Source organism: Balaenoptera musculus, chromosome 2 (assembly GCF_009873245.2).
Source record: "Balaenoptera musculus isolate JJ_BM4_2016_0621 chromosome 2, mBalMus1.pri.v3, whole genome shotgun sequence".
Taxonomy (NCBI): Eukaryota; Metazoa; Chordata; class Mammalia; order Artiodactyla; family Balaenopteridae; genus Balaenoptera; species Balaenoptera musculus.
This window is the reverse complement of record NC_045786.1, coordinates 76,453,425-76,473,231: the sequence shown is the minus strand read 5'-3', so window position 1 is coordinate 76,473,231 and position 19,807 is coordinate 76,453,425. Positions and strand designations below refer to the sequence as shown.

Below are 19,807 nucleotides of genomic sequence, written 5' to 3'. Positions count from 1 at the left end.
TAAGGTTCGTGGACATGCTCTTTCCAGCTCTGAATAGTTTACTTTTTTACATCTTCAGATTTCTATAGTAGCTCTATAACAACTAAGGATATTTACCATCAAGAAAACTTTTTACTGTCTTAATTCTAATTCATAAATGAGTCTGGACATTTATTCTGTTTCTTTGCCTCTTTGTTAGGTGGCTTGCAAAGTCAGTCTGGAACTGTTGTTCCAACAGAAATCAAGACTGAAAACAAAGAGAAAGATGAAAACCTTCATGAACCTCCTTCATCAGATGACATGAAATCAGATGATGAATCCTCCCAAAAAGATATCAAAGTTTCATCTAGAGGCAGAACAAGGTATTTGTTAGCATCCAGGTATTAAATTTCACTCATTTGCCATGGGTGAAGATACTTGGAAAATTGAAGTGTGTCATGCATTTAAGTGTCAGCTGTGTTCTAGATACTGTGTTGGGACTTTCATGTCTGTTATCTCATTTAATCCTCATAGCATCCATAAAAGGGAGGCGTATGAAGATGACTCTAAGTTTATGTTTTCCATGTTTCCTACAATATTTTAGGGTCTACATATAAAAAAGAATTACTTCTCTCCCCTCAATACTTACAGTCTGTAAGACAGCTAGAGAACAAAATAGCTAAAACAAGTTAAATTGTACAAGTATAGGTATTTAGATATAACCTATCAGTAAATATTCAAATACATTATTTTAAGGCTAAGTATATGGTAAGACTCTTGTATGATTTAAACCAGGGGTTGGCAAACTATGGCCCATGGGCCAAATCTAGTTCATTGCCTGTTTTTATAAATAAAGTTTTATTGGAACACCACTACACACCATTCATTTACATATTGTCTATGGCTGCTCTCACAGTGCAGTGGCAGATTTGAGAAGTTGCAACATAGGTCGGATGACCCACAAAGCCGAAAATATTTACTTTCTGGCTCTTTATAGAAGATATTTGCAACTTACGTTTTAAACAATAATTTGAAAAGAGTATGGAAAAGGAAGTACTCCACATGCGTTGATGTTGTCGGGGAAGGTTTTCTAGAAACTGGACTGGACTTTGCTTTGAAATATGGATATTGACACATAATACATGAGTTTCAAATTATTTCCAGATTCTTCCATCAGATTTTTCTTCTAGTTCTACATTAGAAGTGGGTAATTTGATATATCCGTGGTACATCCTATTTCTTGGTATATATCCATTTATCAGTAGTATGTATATATCACATATAGATATTTATATTTAAAACATTGTTCTTTGTATTAAATTATGGTACAAAGGAAATTACAAACTAAAAGAACCAGGATAGTCCTTTCTGTCAGTCCCATACTTAAAAGTTGTTCTTTTGCGTTTGACATTCTCACTATTTTCAGTAGTTGACATTTCTCTTGAGGAAAATTAAATCTTAAGGTCCTAATACTATCATTTTAATATGCATTGTATTCAGTTGTGCAAGGGCATGAAGAAATAAAAATTGGGTCAGGGAATCCAGAGTCCACTCATTTAAGGAATCTTAATTCTTTCATAGTTTCATTATTCAAATAGAACTTTAAGGGAAATAATTTGCATCTCTCCTCATCATTCATCCTTTCATTATATAGGTCAGCAAACTTTGTGTGTAAAGGGCCAGATAGTAAATATTTTAGTCTTTGTGGGTCATACAGTCTCTGTTGCAACTGTCGAACATTGCCATTGTATCATGAAAGCAGCCATAGACAATACATAAACAGGTGGGTGTGGCTCTTCCAATAAAATTTTATTTACAAAAACAGGTAGCTGGCTTATGGGCCAGTTTGCTGAGCACTGTTATAGGTCATCAGAAATTGAGAAGGCAGTATAATGGGTTAATAATAACAATACTTAGTAGTTAATAATAGTAAATTTAAAACACAGCCTTTGGACAAAATGAGGCTAACCTGGGTTTGAATCATGGCTTCATCACATTTTGGCAAGTAACCTTGGCAAGTTATTAAGCTCTCTGAGGTTTGGTTCTATCTTAACAGGAGACTTTCTGTTTAGGATTCTTGTGGGAATGAACTGAAAATTATGCATATAAAGCCCTTTTCACACTGTCTCACATGCAGTAAACATCAGTAAAGGTACTGTGGTAACTTATGATAATAATTTTACATATGTGCTCTTGATTTCTTCCATGAAGCACTAACCTGGATTCTTGTCGCTACCCTGCCACTCATTAGCCTTGTAATCCTAGGGAGGCCACTGATCTTACAGTGGTTCTCAACCCTGTTGCACAGACTCCTGAAACATTTTAGAAATACAGGTGCCTGGCCCCTGAACCTGAGCTCACTGTATCAGCATCTCTGGCAGTGGGACCTTTGAAAGCTATATTTTGTAAGTGCTCCTGAAGATTCTAGTGAGTGGCCACCTTTGGAAACCTTTGGGCTAGATGATCTGTAAAGGTTCCTTTGAAGTCAAAGAGCTAGTGATTCTCTATTATCAAAAGAATACTTTTATGAAATTCTTGACAATTGGCTAGTAAAAATCTGTTGTCCACTTGGTCTCTTTTTTTTAAGATTTATTTATTATTTTTTTATTTATTTTTGGCTGCATCCCGTCTTAGTTGCAGCATGCGGGATTTTTTGTTGCGGCGCACGGGCATCTCTCTACTCGTGGTGTGTGGGTTTTCTCTCTCTAGTTGTGGTGAGCAGGCTTCAGGGCGTGTGGGCTCTGTAGTTGTGGCGTGTGGGCTTAGTTGCCCTGTGGCATGTGGGAATCTTAGTTCCCTGACCAGGGATCGAACCCGCATCCCTTGCATTGTAAGGCAGATTCTTTACCACTGGACCACCAGGGAAGTCCCTCTACTTGTTCTTTATTAGAGTACTCAAGGTATTAGAGGTGAAGCACTAATTCTTTGTGCATATTTTTTTCCAGGTTCTAAGAGGCCCTGCTCAGTAATTTATTTCTGAAATATAAATAGAATTTTCTAGAAGTTATTCCAAAGCATTTTTCTCAAATATTTTTTTCTGATTAATTAGTCTATTTTCATTACAGAAATTTGAAAATTACAGAAAAGCACACACAAAAATCACAAGAAACTCCACTACCCAGAATTAACCACAGTTTACTTTTCAAGGAATATCTCTTTTTCCATAAATACAGTTTAAATTGGAGATAAACTGGATAAAAGTTTTATAATTTCAGCTTTTTTAATTTAACAGTGTATTTTTAACCTTTTTATCTATCTGTGAGTGTTTTCTCCAACATTTTTTTTTCTTGTTGTTTTTGTTTTTAGGCAGCTTTATTGAGGTTTAATTCAAGTATAATAAAATACACCAATTTTAAGTGTACAGTTTTGGTCCTTTGACACATGTATACAGTTACATACATTAATAATGTAGAATATTTCTGCCACCCCAAAAGTTTCCTCATGCCAATTTATAACCAGTCTTCTCCCATCTTCTGGCAAACGTTGATCTGCTTTCTGTTACCATACTTTTGTATTTTCTAGAAGTTACTGTAAATGGAATCATACGATATGTAGTCTTTTGTGTTTGGCATCTTTTACCTAGCATAATCTACAGCTTGATTTTTAGAGGGTACATAGTAGACCATTATCAGGATGTACTGTGATTTATTTAACCCATCTCCTAATATTGGACTCCCATTTGTTCTGAAGTAAATAATTCTGTGATCAACTTCTTTACCTAAATTTCTATGAACATCTCTAATTATATCCTTTGGATGAATTTCTAAAGTTGGAATTGCTGATCAAGAGATAATGAACAGGGCTTCCCTGGTGGTGCAGTGGTTGACAATCTGCCCGCCAATGCAGGGGACACGGGTTCGAGCCCTGGTCTGGGAAGATCCCACATGCCGCGGAGCAACTGGGCCCATGAGCCACAACTACTGAGCCTGCGCGTCCGGAGCCTGTGCTCCACAACAAGAGAGGCCGCGATAGTGAGAGGCCCACGCACCGCAATGAAGAGTGGCCCCCGCTCGCCGCAACTAGAGAAAGCCCTCGCACAGAAATGAAGACCCAACACAGCCAAAAATAAATAAATAAATAAATAAATTTATTAAAAGAAAAAGAGAGAGAGATAATGAACAATTTAAGGCTTTGGATTCATTTTGCCAATTTGTCCTTCAAAAAAATTGTTCCAGTTCACCCATGTTTTAAAATCATCACCACTGATGATGATATTTCTTCCAGAACAAAAAGTATAGTCATTTTCTGAGATACTTCTCTCATTCCATATCTTAAGCTTTTCTTCCTCCTCCTCACCAGGGGACTGCCAGAATATATTTAAGAACATAAGCAAACTGTAATACATTACTATAATAGTACAGTGTTTGTCAAACCTTAATGTACATATGAATCTTGTTAAAATGCAGCTTCTGATTCAGTAGGTTTGTAGCGGAACCTGAGATTCTGTTTCTAACGGTAATGTAACACTGTTTTTACAGTAATGTAAAAAGTAAAGTTTTTAAGCAGTAATGCTGATGCTGCTAATCACATTTGGAAAAGCAGGGTGCTATAATATGTGGTTATTCAAATTATGTTTATGAAGAGTTTCACTAGTAGTGTGGAGAAGTCTTTATGCTGTAATGTGCAATGAAAATGCATTTAGAAATGTATGTGGGGGACTTCCCTGGTGGCACAGTGGTTAAGAATCCGCCTGCCAATGCAGGGGACATGGGTTCGAGCCCTGTCCGGGAAGATCCCACATGCAGCAGAGCAGCTAAGCCCGTGGGCCACAACTACTGAGCCTGCGCTCTAGAGCCCACGAGCCACAACTACTGAGCCCGTGTGCCACAGCTACTGAAGCCCACACACCTAGAGCCCGTGCTCCACAACAAGAGAGAAGCCACTGCAATGAGAAGCCCGCACACCGCAACGAAGAGTAGCCCCCACTCGCCGCAACTAGAGAAAGCCTGTGCGCAGCAACGAAGACCCAACGCAGCCAAAAATAAATAAATTTATTTTTTTTTAAATGTATGTGGTATAATTTCAACTATATAACTATATGTTTGCATTGAGGAAGGACTGGAAAGAAATATACAATAATGTTAAGCGTAGCTATTACTACCATTTGGTAAAATTTATAGGTCAATTTTATTTTTATAATCTTTATTTTTGTACAACAAGCATATCTTACTTTACAGCGAACCTAATAGACATTGTTGTTACTTTGCCTTCCAGCAGTACTAATGAAGATGAGGATTTGAACCCAGAACAGAAGATAGAAAGGGAGAAGGAAAGGCGGATGGCTAACAATGCCAGAGAACGCTTGCGTGTGCGGGATATTAATGAGGCATTCAAAGAGCTTGGTCGAATGTGTCAGCTTCATTTAAAGAGTGAAAAACCCCAGACAAAACTCCTTATTCTTCATCAGGCCGTGGCAGTCATCCTTAGTCTAGAACAGCAAGTCAGAGGTAAGTAGGTTCAGCAGAGATATGTAACTGTTCTGCTTCCAGTGAGTAGACATTTCTGTGTCCACTCGCTTTTCTGCTTGGGCAGGTTGTTTGTAGGTGCTCCTAGTACTTCTGCCACCGCATCATCCGTATCAGGTTTTCTCTATAATTCTCTCACCTCTGTCTCATTATATAGGTCAATATCTGTAGGCTCAGTGCTTCCCAGAAACCAGTAGGGAGTAACCCTATGAAACAATGCAGTGAACAGCCAGCCTCCTACTCAGCATTAGTGCTTTGTGCCTCTTGTTGACTCTGGTCTCCCACGCTCTTGAATTTACCTGCCTACACCTGTCCTCCAACCTGCTCCTTCCTGTCTTCCTTACTTCTCTGTAGTCAGTTTCTTGCCTGCTTTACCCAGGGCATCTGTGAGGCCCTGATGGTTAATGGGATGCCTGGTCATGGCCCCTACTGGCTTTGCCCCCTATGGATGTCCTTTATACCTATGTCAATAAGGTGTCAGAGTTTCTTCGTTGATTCCTGATCAGGAATGCCATGAGGTTCTTGGGTGAATATGCACTGGCATGCCTGTGTGTCCCTAAGGACAAAAGTGTGGTTCATACAGACTTATCCACTGCTGACTCAGACAGCTCTCCCAACTGTTTTATTTTGATGGAATCTTTTTTTTTTTTTTTGGCCACACAGTGCAGGTTGTGAGATCTCAGTTCCCCAACCAGCAATTGAACCTGGGCCATGGCAGTGAAAGCCCGGAACCCTAACCACTAGGCCGCCAGGGAACTCCTTGATGGAACCTTGAAGAAGCTTTGAAACTTCATTTTTTGAACAAAGTGTTTATTGTACACCTCCTCTGTCGCAGTCAGCTATGTTCTAGACCCTGGGTTATCAATTAATACAAGCTTCCATCCCTTGAGAGGTTCTATCATCAAGCTTGCTTTTTTGAATATACTTATATATCTTCTTATTCAAAGTTACGAATGCCTCATCCTCAGCCTTTGTGCAAAGAATTTATAGATGTGGCCTTTGATTCCAGACCCCATCTCTAACCTCCCGTCATTGAGAGCAACTTTGTCTTCCTTATTTATTGGGTATTTATATAATATTTTATTTAAAGAAAGTTGGAAAAGAAAAAATAGTAGGAGTGGGCAGATGCTTGACAACTACGACAAGGTCCCTCAGCACTGATCATAGAAAGAATACTCTTTCTAAGGAAACCAGAGTTAGAGAACTTGAACACATTTTCAGAAAAACATAACACTAGTAATTAATTCATCTATTCCTTTCCCTCCAGTGTTTTTAATGAATAAGAATGATGAATAGATAAAACACCACTAAAACCAGATACTGCTCCTGTTGTCTTAAGGCCCTTGAAGTACCTGTAAAGCATACATGTTAATGAAACCTGATCAAGAATTTATAGACTTGGGACTTCCCTGGCAGTCCAGTGGTTAAGACTCGGCACTTCCACTGCAGGGGGCACAGGTTCGATCCCTGGTCAGGGAACTAAAATCCTGCATGCCGTGTGGCGTGGCCAAAAAAATTTTTTTAATAATAAAATATATTTTAAAAAAAAGAAGTTATAGACTCCCTTGTGATATTCATAAAGACAGTCTGATAGCTGCCTCTCATCTGTGGCAGGAGCATTTGTCCCTTGAGCTTTCACTATCTCCTGTCACTTTACCAAATGTTTTTGTTCAATTATGTCTGACATTCAGTGGTCCAAGTATATTCATCCTCCTCCTCAGCAGCCCAATATATTTTCTACCCTGACGCTACCCAGCCTTTTGTTGTCAAGACTGTTGCCTCCATCAGCACTGTGAAAGTTTTACTGTCGGGACAACAGTGGTGCCAGAACTTATTCAGCACCTTTCCTTCTCACGGTTCATTAGAGCTAGAATAAAGTCATTTGTGTTCTTTAAAATCTTTTTTTTAAGATCAGAGGTACCTACTCTCAGATCCAAGCCATCAAAAATGAGAAATACCTCTGTTTGGAAAAAAGTTATAAACTCCATCATGCCTGGGTGGATCTTATTCATTCATTTGTAAGATTTCACCTTGTCATGATTCCATGCAAGCACCTAGAATAGAAAAGCTGAGTCTGAAAGAGGATCTAACATCTAGGCTTATCCAGCTGCCTACTAACTTTCTGGTCATTGTTATGGGTACTGACTTTTTCACACTATTCTGGAAAGCTCTATATAAGGAGCCATTGACTGATTAGAATGAACAAAATTTAGATACACTGAACTGTAACTTCATTAGGGACTGCTTTAATATTCATAAAAGCCTGCCTTCTTCCCACCCTCAAACTCTGGGCTTCAAAGCCCAGAGCCTTTATTTTACAGCTTAATGTAAAAGCCGTGGGATCCATGTAAGACTCCTTGAAAGGCTGGCTATCTAACAGAGTTTCGAACCCTTTGTGTAGCCCATAATACCTGTGCCTTGTCTATAGCAGCACCTTCAGAGTTTGGTATAACCGCTCTCCTTCCCTGCACTTTATCTCCAGCAGTTTTGAGTTATTTTGGTAACCTGTTCACCTTTGAAAGCCTCTTCATCCCTGCAGGGGCCCTACGCAGCAGCCCCTGGGCCCAGCAATTTCTATAAAGACATACATTTTGTTTACATGACCTACTTGGGACATCCTCTGGGCTCTCTGGCCACCCCCTTTGGTTTGGGGTAGTGTTCCAAGACCATGTCTAGCTGTCCACAACCTGTCATCCCTAGACAAGTGGTTATACCAGGAGGGCAACCAGACCTGGGTCTAGCAGTGCATCCTTCGAGAAAAGCAAGAAGTGGCTTCCCTTCCAAGCCTCAGATTTTGCCAGAGCATTTTTGTGCCTTGGTGCTCCACATATCAAATCCCATATGGCCTCTGTCATTGCCAATTTAAGCCTTTCTATTATCGTGACTATAATTTTACCATTACAGTTTTACTAATCCTCAGCAGATTTCACATACTATCTTCAAGTTTGTCCTCTCAGCTTTACTAAAGATTAAATTAGTGGTCAAACACTTCCTCCTCAAACTCTTTCACAGGTCAGTTTGATAAACTCATTTCTCTTCTGGTGATAATTTAGGGACAATAGAACTATTAGGATTTTAGTTTACTGGTCTCTTAGTTAGTTCGAAGATGAATAAGCTAGGACAGCGGTTCTCAAATCTGGCTGGTCTCAGAATCACCTGAGGCTTTTCCTTTTCCCAAATTTCCAGACCCTACCCTCAGTACATTTAATTCAGTTGCAATGAGATGGTCAAACATAGTAGTCTTAGCATATTCACTGATAATACACCACTCCTTCCTAAATCTCCACTGAAATGAATAAAAATGGCATTAACCCACAAGGATAGAGGGGAGAGAAGATAATAACAAACAAGAGAGCAAAAGTAGATAGAGAAGGGGTAACTGACTTACTTAGAAGAAATTAAATGGAACAGAGAGGAATACCAGCAAGAAGCAGAACATTTTGCCTTACAGGGTCCCTATCCCCTGAAAGCCTCTGGACTTTGGAGGTACTAATTATTGGAAAAAGCAGAAGTCAGGCATCAGACCTGAAAACAGAAAGATTCATTGGAGGTTTGCTATGGAAAGTTGGATCCCTAAGTCTCCTCTGTACTTCATATTGCTTCTGCCCTCTTTTCCCTTCCACCATAGAAGCCAGGAGGATTATCTTTAGCAAAAAGTGAAATCTGAAAGGCTGCAAATCTGAAACACCAAGAGGAGCAGAGAATGAGTGAAGTATGAAGCTGAACAGTGAGACCTGCAGCCCTGTGTCCTGCTTTGCTTTCCTAGTGCTGGCAACAAAGTATATTAATTCTATCCTCAGGGAATTGGGATAATTCTTTTCTAAAGAAATTAAAATACTCTAGAGAAAAGACCTCCAGGTTTAGGAATTCCTGAGTAATAATTTCTCACTTTTGGATTACCATAGAGTAATAAAGCCCACCAGTTGATGTCTTACTTCTAATATTAAAGGACAGCCAAAGATTTAAGAAAAACCACCATGAAAAAGAGAAATTGAGATCAAACCAAACAAAAAAGAAAGAAGAAAACAGAGACATGCAAAAAGCATTGGGAAACTTTTTTTTAAAAAAACTAAAATTAATATCTTCTAATAAGAGAAAATGTATGCATAAAAGAGAAAGAAGCCATGAAAAAGAAATTCAGATGATACGATAGCAGAAAAAATATAGTAGAGAAGTTAGCTGATAAAGCTGAGAAAAATCTCCTAGAAAGAGATGAAAAATAGGAGAGAAGAACTAATAAAGTTAGGGGGGATCAATGTAGAAGTCCAACATCTGACCAATAGGATTAGCAGAGTAAGAGCAGAAGAGAGCAAAGGGGATTATCATGGCAATAATACAGGAAATTTACCAGTACTAAAGAGTACATGTCTCAAGATTGGTAAACTCTAATCTTGTGTTAAGAATAATGATTTTAGGACTTCCCTGGTGGTGCAGTGGTTAAGAATCCACCTGCCAATGCAGGGGACACGGGTTCGAGCCCTGGTCCGGGAAGATCCCACATGCCGCAGAGCAACTAAGCCCGTGTGCCACAACTACTGAGCCTGCACTCTAGAGCCCACGAGCCACAACTACTGAGCCCACGTGCCACAACTACTGAAGCCCACACGCCTAGAGTCTGTGCTCCACAACAAGAGAAGCCACTGCAATGGGAAGCCAGCTCACCACAACATAGAGTAGCCCCCGCTCAATGCAACTAGAGAAAGCCCGTGCACAGCAATGAAGACCCAATGCAGCCGAAAAATAAATAAATAAATTTTAAAAAAATAATAATGATTTTAATAATTACTTCAAGTTGAAGTGTATCATCATGAAATTTCAGAGCATCCAGGTTAAAAAGAATATCCAAAAGCTTTTAGAGACAAAACTTAAATAGCTCAGAGACAAAGGAACAAGATTCAAAATGTCATCAGAGTTCTGAAGAAGTAGTGCTGGATTCCAGGAGACAGTGGAACAATACCTTCAAAATTCTGAGGAAACATCACTTTCAACCTCGTATTCAATATATAGCCAAACTATTAATTAAAATGTAAAGATAGGATAAAGATAGTTCAGATATGCAAAGACTTTAAAATTTTACCTCCCATGTACACTTTCTGAGGAAGCATCTGGAACATATGCTTAGGCCAAATGAGGACATAATCAACAAAGACAAAGGCATAGGATTTGGGAAAGAAAGGATCTAACGCATGGGAGCAGCAAAAGAAAATCCCATAACAAGAACTACTAGGCCTAGAAAAGAACCAGTTTACATTGAAAATAGAAGACTATTAGCTGTGGAAGAAAGGTTTACAGGGAAAGAAGATGGAATTAATAGATAATATGATATGTTTGAGATTTTAGGAAGAAATATTGAGAGCCATTTGTTAGATCTAGTAGAGCACTTCGGGGGGGGGAATAAGCATTACTAACAAATGAAAAGCAAAGCAACTATTAACTACAGGAAAAACAGTCATATGAACAAGGAAACAATATAAAATTCTTGACTTGCAAGTATGTCCGCATAGATATAATAACAAATATTTACCTAGTCATAATATTGAAGAAGTGACTGTTGCATTAGCCAAATATTGTGCTATAAACATGTTAAGAAGATGATATTATAGAGAGGCAAGTCCTCAGCCACATACCAGAGGGTAATAAACCCTTAATAGAAATGTAAGAAAGACAGTTGCTTCTTACGCTCCGTACATAATGTCTGACTTCTTCTTACCTCTGTATCAAGCCTTCCTGGCTACTTAACATGTTTGCCATGGCCTGCTCACACAGACCAGGAAGTATGAAGCAACAGCACTAGCTTTTGCTTTTGCTTTTTTGGATCAAAGCTCACTTACTTCACATTTCATAGAGCTTACTGTAGTATTCTCTTGGTTCTTCCAGCCCTGAGTGTTGTCTGACTCATTGTAGGAGTCTACAAAATCTTGCCTAACTTGAGTTTTTGGTTCTGGTCCTTTCCAGCTATTCTGATAACGCTTCCTAGAGTCTTAGTAAGCTAAGAGCAATGTTCCATTGTAAGAGAAATGTGAGAATGTTTCAATTAGAAAACGTTGAAATCTTTCTCCTCTTTGGATTTCACATGTTAATTTGTGCCCCCTTTTCAGTCTCTCTGGTCATTGTTTGAGACTATTGCCTACACAGTAAAGGAGATATGATACCTAATGAAAGACAGACTTCTCTTATTTGTCAGAGGTACACAATTCCTTGTTAAGAAAGCAGCTCCTGGGACTTCCCTGGTGGTCCAGTGGTTAAGACTCTGCACTTCCAGCGCAGGGGGCACAGGTTTGATCCCTGGTTGGAGAACTAAGATCCCACATGCCACACGTGGTGTGGCCAAAAAAAAAAAAAAATTAAAATTAAAAAGTGAAAGCAGCTCCTAATATTTTTACATAATGATGGACATGCCGATTTCTACTACTGGTTATCCTGATAAATTAAGTAAGAGTGTACCTTCCTTTCTTCATTGCCTCCTCAGAGTTGTATAGGCTTCATGTCTTTTCCTAAATGCAGGGACTTCGATGATGAAATGTTATCATGTATGAGTAAAAATAGAGTCAGTAAATTTACCATAATAAAGTCTTTTGTCTACTTTTTTTAAACTCAGAAGTGAACTATAAATGTGTTTTGAAATATGCACATTCAAATATGTTTTTACTTTCCTTGAAAAAGGAAATACATAAAAAAAAAAAAAAGCTCTGCTATGTTGCATTCAGCTTGGGCCATCATTTCAAGAAAATCTAACATGTAAAAAAAATACAACTTATACAAAATACTGTTTTCATTACAGACTAAGTTTAAGTGGTCTTTTTATATTATATTCATTAACACATTTTTAATCAGTTTATAAAAATAAGTGTAACAACTTTTAACTGATACTGTATGTTATAAACTGAAACAAAAAACTACTTGACTACATGACAGGAACTGTCATGGGTTAGATATCTTGTACTTAAAACTCATTTAAAGAAGTTATAACAGGAACTGTAGTTCCTAAGTAGATTTTCATTCAGTGGGTTTTAAGTTCAGTGGATTTTCTTTATCTTTATTTCATATGGTAATATCCCACACTTTAAGCTCCTTTGAAAATGCCCACATCAGAAGTTCCATTCAGTCTTCTCTGCTGTCTCATATACAAAGCAGTAAAGGTTTTTATAACCCTCTCAATCACACCCCCAACTGTAGAAAGAACATCTCAATCATCTCCTTCTGCATATAAATCAAAGGAGAAAAGCAGGATATACTCAGGCTACCTCTCTTCCTGGAGGGGTTGGCACATTTCCTATAGAGGAATGGCTGAGGGTGTGTCTTAGTTTATCATTTTCTGAACTGGTAGAATTCTAGATAGAGCACAGATGTCCCTCTCCAGCACATAGAGAATGTCAGCATTCATAACAGTTCAATGTATCATATCTTCACAGGACACTGAGGAGATTCGGTAGACTAATAACAGCATTTGCCACAGTGTTTGGATGAAGCAGGAAAAGAACTACTTTAAGATATTGATGTAGATCAAGTCAAACCCTGGAAAACTAAATCATAAGAAGAAAACACAAAATGGTCAGAAAGAAGTATAAGTTTTAAGGCTCAGTTAATGCTGAGGTTTTATGTAAGCATATCATTGTTGCCTCTGAGGTTATTCATTATGGGAATGGAATTACACAGAGATTGGTAATCCCCACAGACAGAAAAAATAACAGCCATTTGTTCAGTTTAAGACCCAGGAGTCCATGATTCATAACTTCTGTCTCTAATGATAAAATTATTTTTCCCTATTTCAGAGAGGAACCTTAACCCCAAAGCAGCCTGCCTTAAGAGAAGGGAAGAAGAAAAAGTTTCTGCCGTATCGGCAGAGCCACCAACCACACTGCCAGGAACCCATCCTGGGCTTAGTGAAACTACCAACCCTATGGGTCATATGTAAACATCAGCCAGGTAAGTATGGGTATGAAAAGAAAGTACAGGGAAGTCCCCTGATTCATCTTAAACTGAGTTAGAACCTTTGAACAGAATTCTCTGGTAGCACTGGTCACGGTAAAGGTCACGTGTAATTTGGAATCCAACAGCTTACCTTTCTGTTACATAGTTAGAGAGCCCATGTCATTTTATACCAAATTACCGTTCTCTTCAAAATGTGAACCTATCCTTTGATTCATAAAGAACTTTGGGCTCTCGTGTTCTGGATCATCATGTATACTCCCTCACATGAATATTATCCTGATCCAAGAAGAAAACAGTGCAGTGACTCATCTATCAAACATACTTCTGCTACCACTCGTGGTCCTCACTCCTCCACGCGGAAGTACTTGATGGCATCATCAGCCAGCTTTCTGTTAGCCACCTACCTCTTCTCCATCATGAAATCTGCATGCACAGAACAGTTATTGCTTGCTTCCATTTGGATCATTAATGGAAGTGTGTAATACGCATGTTCCTGCCCCTGTAGGAATATTAGTTACACCTTGTGGAATCTATTAAAGAATGTCGAGGTGTTGTATATGATAGAATCAGAACGTCCTTCTCTTGGGAATTTTACTTGTTGAAAGACTGTTCTTTTTATCTTCCTCTTCGTGAACTAAACAGTTTGCTTCTTTGTGATTTTTTTTTTTTTTAACAAAGTGACAACAGTAGTAGGAGGTTGTTGCCCAAGTAATTAGATAATGTGAACCATCTTTTTCTTAACTATGTACATTCATATTATCTGTAAGTTGTAAAGTTAATATTTGGGTGACACAAATTAATACAGACCATAATTAAATATTTGTGTCAGTAGCAAAATATAGCTAGCAGCATGGATTAGGAATAGAACTGGTAACTTCATTTTTATAATCTGCCTTCAGCAGTGTATAGTTCTTTTCCTAGTTTCATCAGCAGAGTAAAAGCAGTAAGTAAAAGTAAATGGATGGGAGGTTTGGAGCAGGGAAAAAATACTGAGTGCAATGTCATTTTGTCAGCTTTGTGACTATCTCATTTTGAGCTGAAAGTTTGGAATTTGATAGAATATTTTGTAAACTACAAAGATTAGTCAGTAACTCACCTTTACCTGAAGAAATTGATTTCCTGCCACCTCTTCATATATCCTTCTTAGGATCAAACTAGACCAAAAGGGAAGATTTCATTTGGGGACAGAAGAGGAAGTATTGATGTAATTATTTAGGTGTCAGTTATAATTCTAACATTAGCACACTGGAAAGAAACCCTGTCATCTCTCCCACCAAAATAAAAAACAAAAAACAAAAAAACAGCTATAACAGACTGTGCATGTCAAAGGGGCTTTATTTAGGCAAGAGCTAGTTAAATTACAGGTCCTCTAAAACCCATGCCATTGCTTCATGTTCTGTGGAAACTATAGAATATCATGAAAAAATATTTTTATTCAAAAATAAGTTTTGAAGTCTTTAAAATAAATACAGGCAAGTGTTTCTTGGTGCAAAAGTGACTTTCTAAGTTGGCAGATTATGTAGAGGTACCTTCCTGTGGTCGGGTACCAGCTAACCACCAGGCTGTGAGAAGAGCACTTCACGTTCAGCTGTCACGTTTACCTCAGAGCCTGGGTCTTCTTTTTTTGTCTCTCTAGTTTGTTGTACCCATTTCCTGTTATTCTCTTCCCAGTCTCTCTCTAGCTCTTTCTCCGTCAACTTCTCTCCCTACCTCACATCTCTCTTCTCCCCTACCGTTTACTTCCTGTTCTTTCACTGTTTCTGTATCTCCTACTCTTTCATAGCTCTATCCTTATCTCTGTTATGAGGAAATTCCCCCGCTTTAGGTTAAAATTAAACCTTGAGCATTCTCACCTATCAGAAAGAATTCTTTTTTAAAAGGGAGTGGGGAGAGGTTTCAAGGTTATATGAGAAATGTAGTAAATGCACTTTGTTCCATAAGATTTCAAAGGCTAGTGTTTATTATATTAAAATAAGTCTTAAAGATTGCTAATTTCATAAAGGTGGTGATCTGGTTTCATCTGATAACCTTCAATTCTTTATAGAACTGGATAGCAGCAGATTAAAACCAGCAAGAGACTGGGCAGCAGGAAAACGACTGCTAGAATCAGAATGGCTGATAAATGACCACAGAATGCATCACTCTAATATAAAACCATACTGTGGCCCTTGTTTAATAAGGAGGTGAAAAGTATGATTCTTCCTAAAGCTATTTCCATCCAAAATGGCTGAAATGGGAAATTTCAGAGCTACTACTATGTATATTAAGAATATAAACATAAAATTTGTACTAATACAGTAAATTTTCTTAATAAATTCATTGAACAAACACTTACTGAGGACCTACCATGGACCAGTAACTGAAACCAATGTGAAAATGAATTCAGAATGGTCCCTGCCCTCAGAAACTTTCAGTTTAGAGGAGATAGATGTAAACAGTTAACACAGTACAGTGGACTGGATGTAGCAATAAATATATGCTTTAACTTCTCTCCACTGAGAACTGGATGAGTAGAACCTCAGAGCTCAGGTATTGCCAACCTGAATGTTGCCAAAATTAAGGTTTGCATAATTACCACAGCTGTTATATAATCCTCTATCTTGTGATTCTATAATTACATGATCTCCTTTAAAAATCTTACCACATACATCAAGTAAAACCAGTTACACCTTAAAAGAAAAAACCTCATTTATAAGTCATGTAGCCGACTGCTAATTTAGTGTAAACCTGGGTATAAATGAGGAATACCAACTTGTTTTTTGTTTTGTTTTGTTTTGTTTCTGGGGAGGTGTTTATTTTTAACCGTGATGTCCTAATTGGTTCTATTCTCTCCCTTGGCTCTCCCTGCCACAGTTCCAGAGTTATCAGTAGGCTAGATAGAAGGTGACCTCTCCTCATAAGGACTTGGACAACTCAGATTATCTGAAGACACAAACCTGATAGGAGGGAGAAGAAAAAACAAAACACTTGAAGCAAGAAATGCAAATGTAATCCTACGATCAAAGCAGCTGGTCAACACTTCCATCAGAAGTGAAGATAGGAAGCTCATCAGACAGAACATCAGCCCATGAGATGTTCGCAACGTATCATTTTGTTGCAAGCAGTGTGTCGCTTCTGCACAATCAGAGACTGTCTCGATCTCTCCACTCACCGTGGAAGTTGCCTTGTGCCTAAACTGAATTGACAAATGCATTGTAACTACAAATTTTATTTATTGTTATGGAACTGTAAGGTCTACATATAAAGGGAAAAAGTTAATGTGGAAAGCTGATCTCCACTCAGCTGATGCCAGCATTAGTTAAAGCTGTTCACGTGCAGAGAACAAAGCAGTGACAACCATTGGCCCTTAGCATTCCCGGCATACCTATTAGTGTCTTAAAAAGGAAGGGAAAAGTCTTTTGTTGCCCTCTCCTATCCTTTTGCCATATGAATAGTGTTTTCCAAGAAATAGGAAAATATTACTCGGTATAGCATTTCTCTCGCGCTCATTTTTTCATTCATTTTTATTTTTTCTTTGTGGGTGTTGTATTTGGTCTCTGAATCTGAATAGCTATGGTCACAGTCCAGAATCCTCCATGTAGCCCTATGTGCTTTGCATATTTACCTTACAGAGATAAGCAGAGACCATCTGTGACCATAGCCTAGCTAAGATTTTAAAAGGGGAAATTTTGTCCCCTATATTTTCCCCCAAATAAATATTGCTTTATTTCTAATAATAACAAGACTTTTCAAGCTTCTAGGTTTCATAGTAAAGCTTGTAATAGAAAGAAGTGTAAATTACAAGGGAAGAATTTACTTTTTAGAAATTGCTTTGTTTTCCAAGCAGTTAAGTACTACATATAGTACTTATAAAGTGTTAGCTGTAAGTAAGCACAAAATGGATTTAAAATACAAAGAAGATTTTCAGGCTGTGATTATGTTGAACATAACAACCCAGTAGTCACCAAGGCAGGTCGTGTGATAAATGAACACACCACTCTGAGGCTAATTACCTAATGGAATACAAGAGCAATGGTCACCCATGTGTCCTTATTCTAGCCTTTATTTCTCTGTCATTTGGATGGCTGGTTAGTGGGGAGGAATTCAGTGGGTGATGTAATCAACTGCAAACCATCTGCCCTGTCCCAGGAAGATGAGCCAGATTAGCATTAAACCAGTCCTTGTCAGTCCATCTTAATACTGTGCATTAAGGCACCCCTCTGTCTCTAATCCTTAAGAGTTTTTTTTTAAGACATAATAATCACTTTGAACTTCCATGAAACCTGTCTTCCACCACAACAACCCTGGGAGAGAAAAACATGCTAAACAAGGTTGTCTTGGCTTCATAATTCCTTATAGCCAATATCAACAAGGGCAATCAGCACACAGAAGAAAGGACCCAAATCACTATGTAACTTAAAGATTTCTGTTAATTTGAAAGAACAAAAACAATTAAGACAGAACTTCAGATTCTCCAATCAGGATGATTCCTAACAAATCAGTCTTTGGTGAACGTAGTGGACTTTTTGGTAACTTTAATTTGCCTATATTCTCCAGTTACATCAGACTCTCTCTGTGGCCTTGTTCTTCATTTCAGTGTTAATCAGCTAAAACAGAAGTTGTTGCTTATGATGTGTGAGTGAACATATGCCACTGCCTGGCCTTTTTTCTTCGGAGCTTGTTGTCTTTTTCGCTATATTAGACTTTGCAGTATGCCCAGAAGCTTTCCTTCATAAAATAGAAAGAAAAAAACATTTGGCTTATTTTTCACTGTAGCTAGTCTTTTATACAATAATCTTGTAAGAAAATTTCTTGAATTCTAAATATTACTCTTTCTAGATTTTTGAAATCGAAAAGTTTTCAGTAAAAAGTTTCTTACTTTATTTTATTATATTAGGTAGTAAAAATGTAGGGTTATTTACCATAACCTGTTCATTAATATCAGAAATTTACAATAGCATTTTAAGACCATAGTAGAATTCTAGCATACCGTGTAGTACCTATGGAGTATTGTAAGAGCTAATTGTCCGAGATGAATTGCTTCTCATCTTGTTCTCCAGTTTCCATTGTTGGTTTATTGCAGATTTGTATCCTGTGTCAAATTCAAGGTATTATTGATAAACCTTTTGAACCAGCAGCAAGAAGTTCAAAATTTTTTCTGTCACTGTAACAGAAAACACAATATGTATATAACATTTATGTAGCAATAAATGTGCCATCTTTTTTTTTAACATAGTAAACTAGTGAGTTTTTTACATTCCTCTCTCAAACAGTAATGCATTTTGGTTTTTTTTCCTCCATCTCATTGCTCCCAGGAATGCTCACACTGCTTTTCTTTCTTTTCTCCCAGCTTTCTTGAGATATAGTTGACATATAATATTGTGTATGTTTAAGATGTAGAACGTCATGATTTGATATATGTATATATTGCAAAATGATTACCACAGCAAGGTTAGTTAACACATCACCTTACATAGTTCCTTTTTTGTGTGTGTGGCAAAAATGTTTAAGGACCACGCTGCTTTTCTTATGTGCATTGTCTGTGACCTTATCTGGGAAACCCATCAGGACAGAATCAGACTTGTAGAACTAAGCTGCTAATCTAGTCTATAGCTTCTCTGGGTTATATGTTTCTCCTCTTGCCCTCTCTACTGATAGTGGCCTTTTAGCCTTTTCCTGAAGGTTTACCAATGGTGATTAGTAGTTAAAATCTGCTTATTTGTAGATCTACAGAAAAACGAAGATGGAAAAGGACTCAAATGAAGCTTTTCAAATTAACATTCTTTGAAGCACTTTCACATGTTTTATGTCCCTTTTCTCACAAAAAGCCTATCTCATAATTAGGAGATGGTATTATTTACTGTTCTCAGATTCAAAGTTCTGCTCTTACCCCAGTTTTCACATACAGCCCCACTCCACCCCCCTGCCAAAAATATGCATAGTGATTATCCACAAGGACTTCAGCCAAGCAAGAGCCTAAAACAAACAGTGGCTGAACTTTTTTGGACAAACTTTCATAGGGCCTATATGTGAGACACCCGAGATCATCGTCACACCCTCTTGGGATCCTGGCAAATTGCTTCTCTTGGTGAATTATGAAATCCACTGTTCACATTGGAGGCCCAACAGATCATTTTACTTGTAGGAGTTGATGAAAACAAACATTTTAGTTTGATTTTTCTTTATAAAAATTGATAAAAAAGCTCTATCTAAGAATAAAACATAGAATATTAGAGTTAAATGAAATCTGGAGACCATCTCGTCAACCACCTCATTAATAGATTTATAAAAACTGAGGCCCAGAGAGGTTGTATGTCTCCAAAAGCACATAACTAGTAACAGATCAAGACACTTAAAACTTGTCCTACAAAATCTTCTTGCCTTTACTTTTTGTCCTTTGTCTTTATAGATTTTTAGGCCAATTCTATTTAGTGGCTTCACTTTTTTCTCTCCTCTACTACATTTTTTTCTTT

The 19,807-nt window shown here is 37.8% G+C and overlaps 1 protein-coding gene across 14 annotated transcripts in view; it reads left to right on the top strand.

Annotated features, from left to right (window-relative positions):
* Positions 1–18,574, top strand: part of TCF12 (transcription factor 12) — a 373,765-nt gene extending 355,191 nt beyond the window's left edge. For 6 of the 14 annotated variants that reach the window (XM_036844902.1, XM_036844905.1, XM_036844900.1 and 3 more), the window contains 4 exons: positions 179–359; positions 5,176–5,405; positions 13,196–13,349; positions 16,209–18,565. In XM_036844902.1, coding sequence (XP_036700797.1) covers positions 179–359; positions 5,176–5,405; positions 13,196–13,338 — 554 coding nt within the window. In that variant the 3' untranslated portion in view covers positions 13,339–13,349; positions 16,209–18,565. Of the gene's footprint in view, positions 1–178; positions 360–5,172; positions 5,406–13,195; positions 13,350–16,208 lie in introns of all 14 variants that reach the window. The other 8 variants (XM_036844903.1, XM_036844915.1, XM_036844911.1 and 5 more) reach the window with 3 other exon arrangements.
* The last annotated feature ends 1,233 nt before the right edge of the window (positions 18,575–19,807 follow it).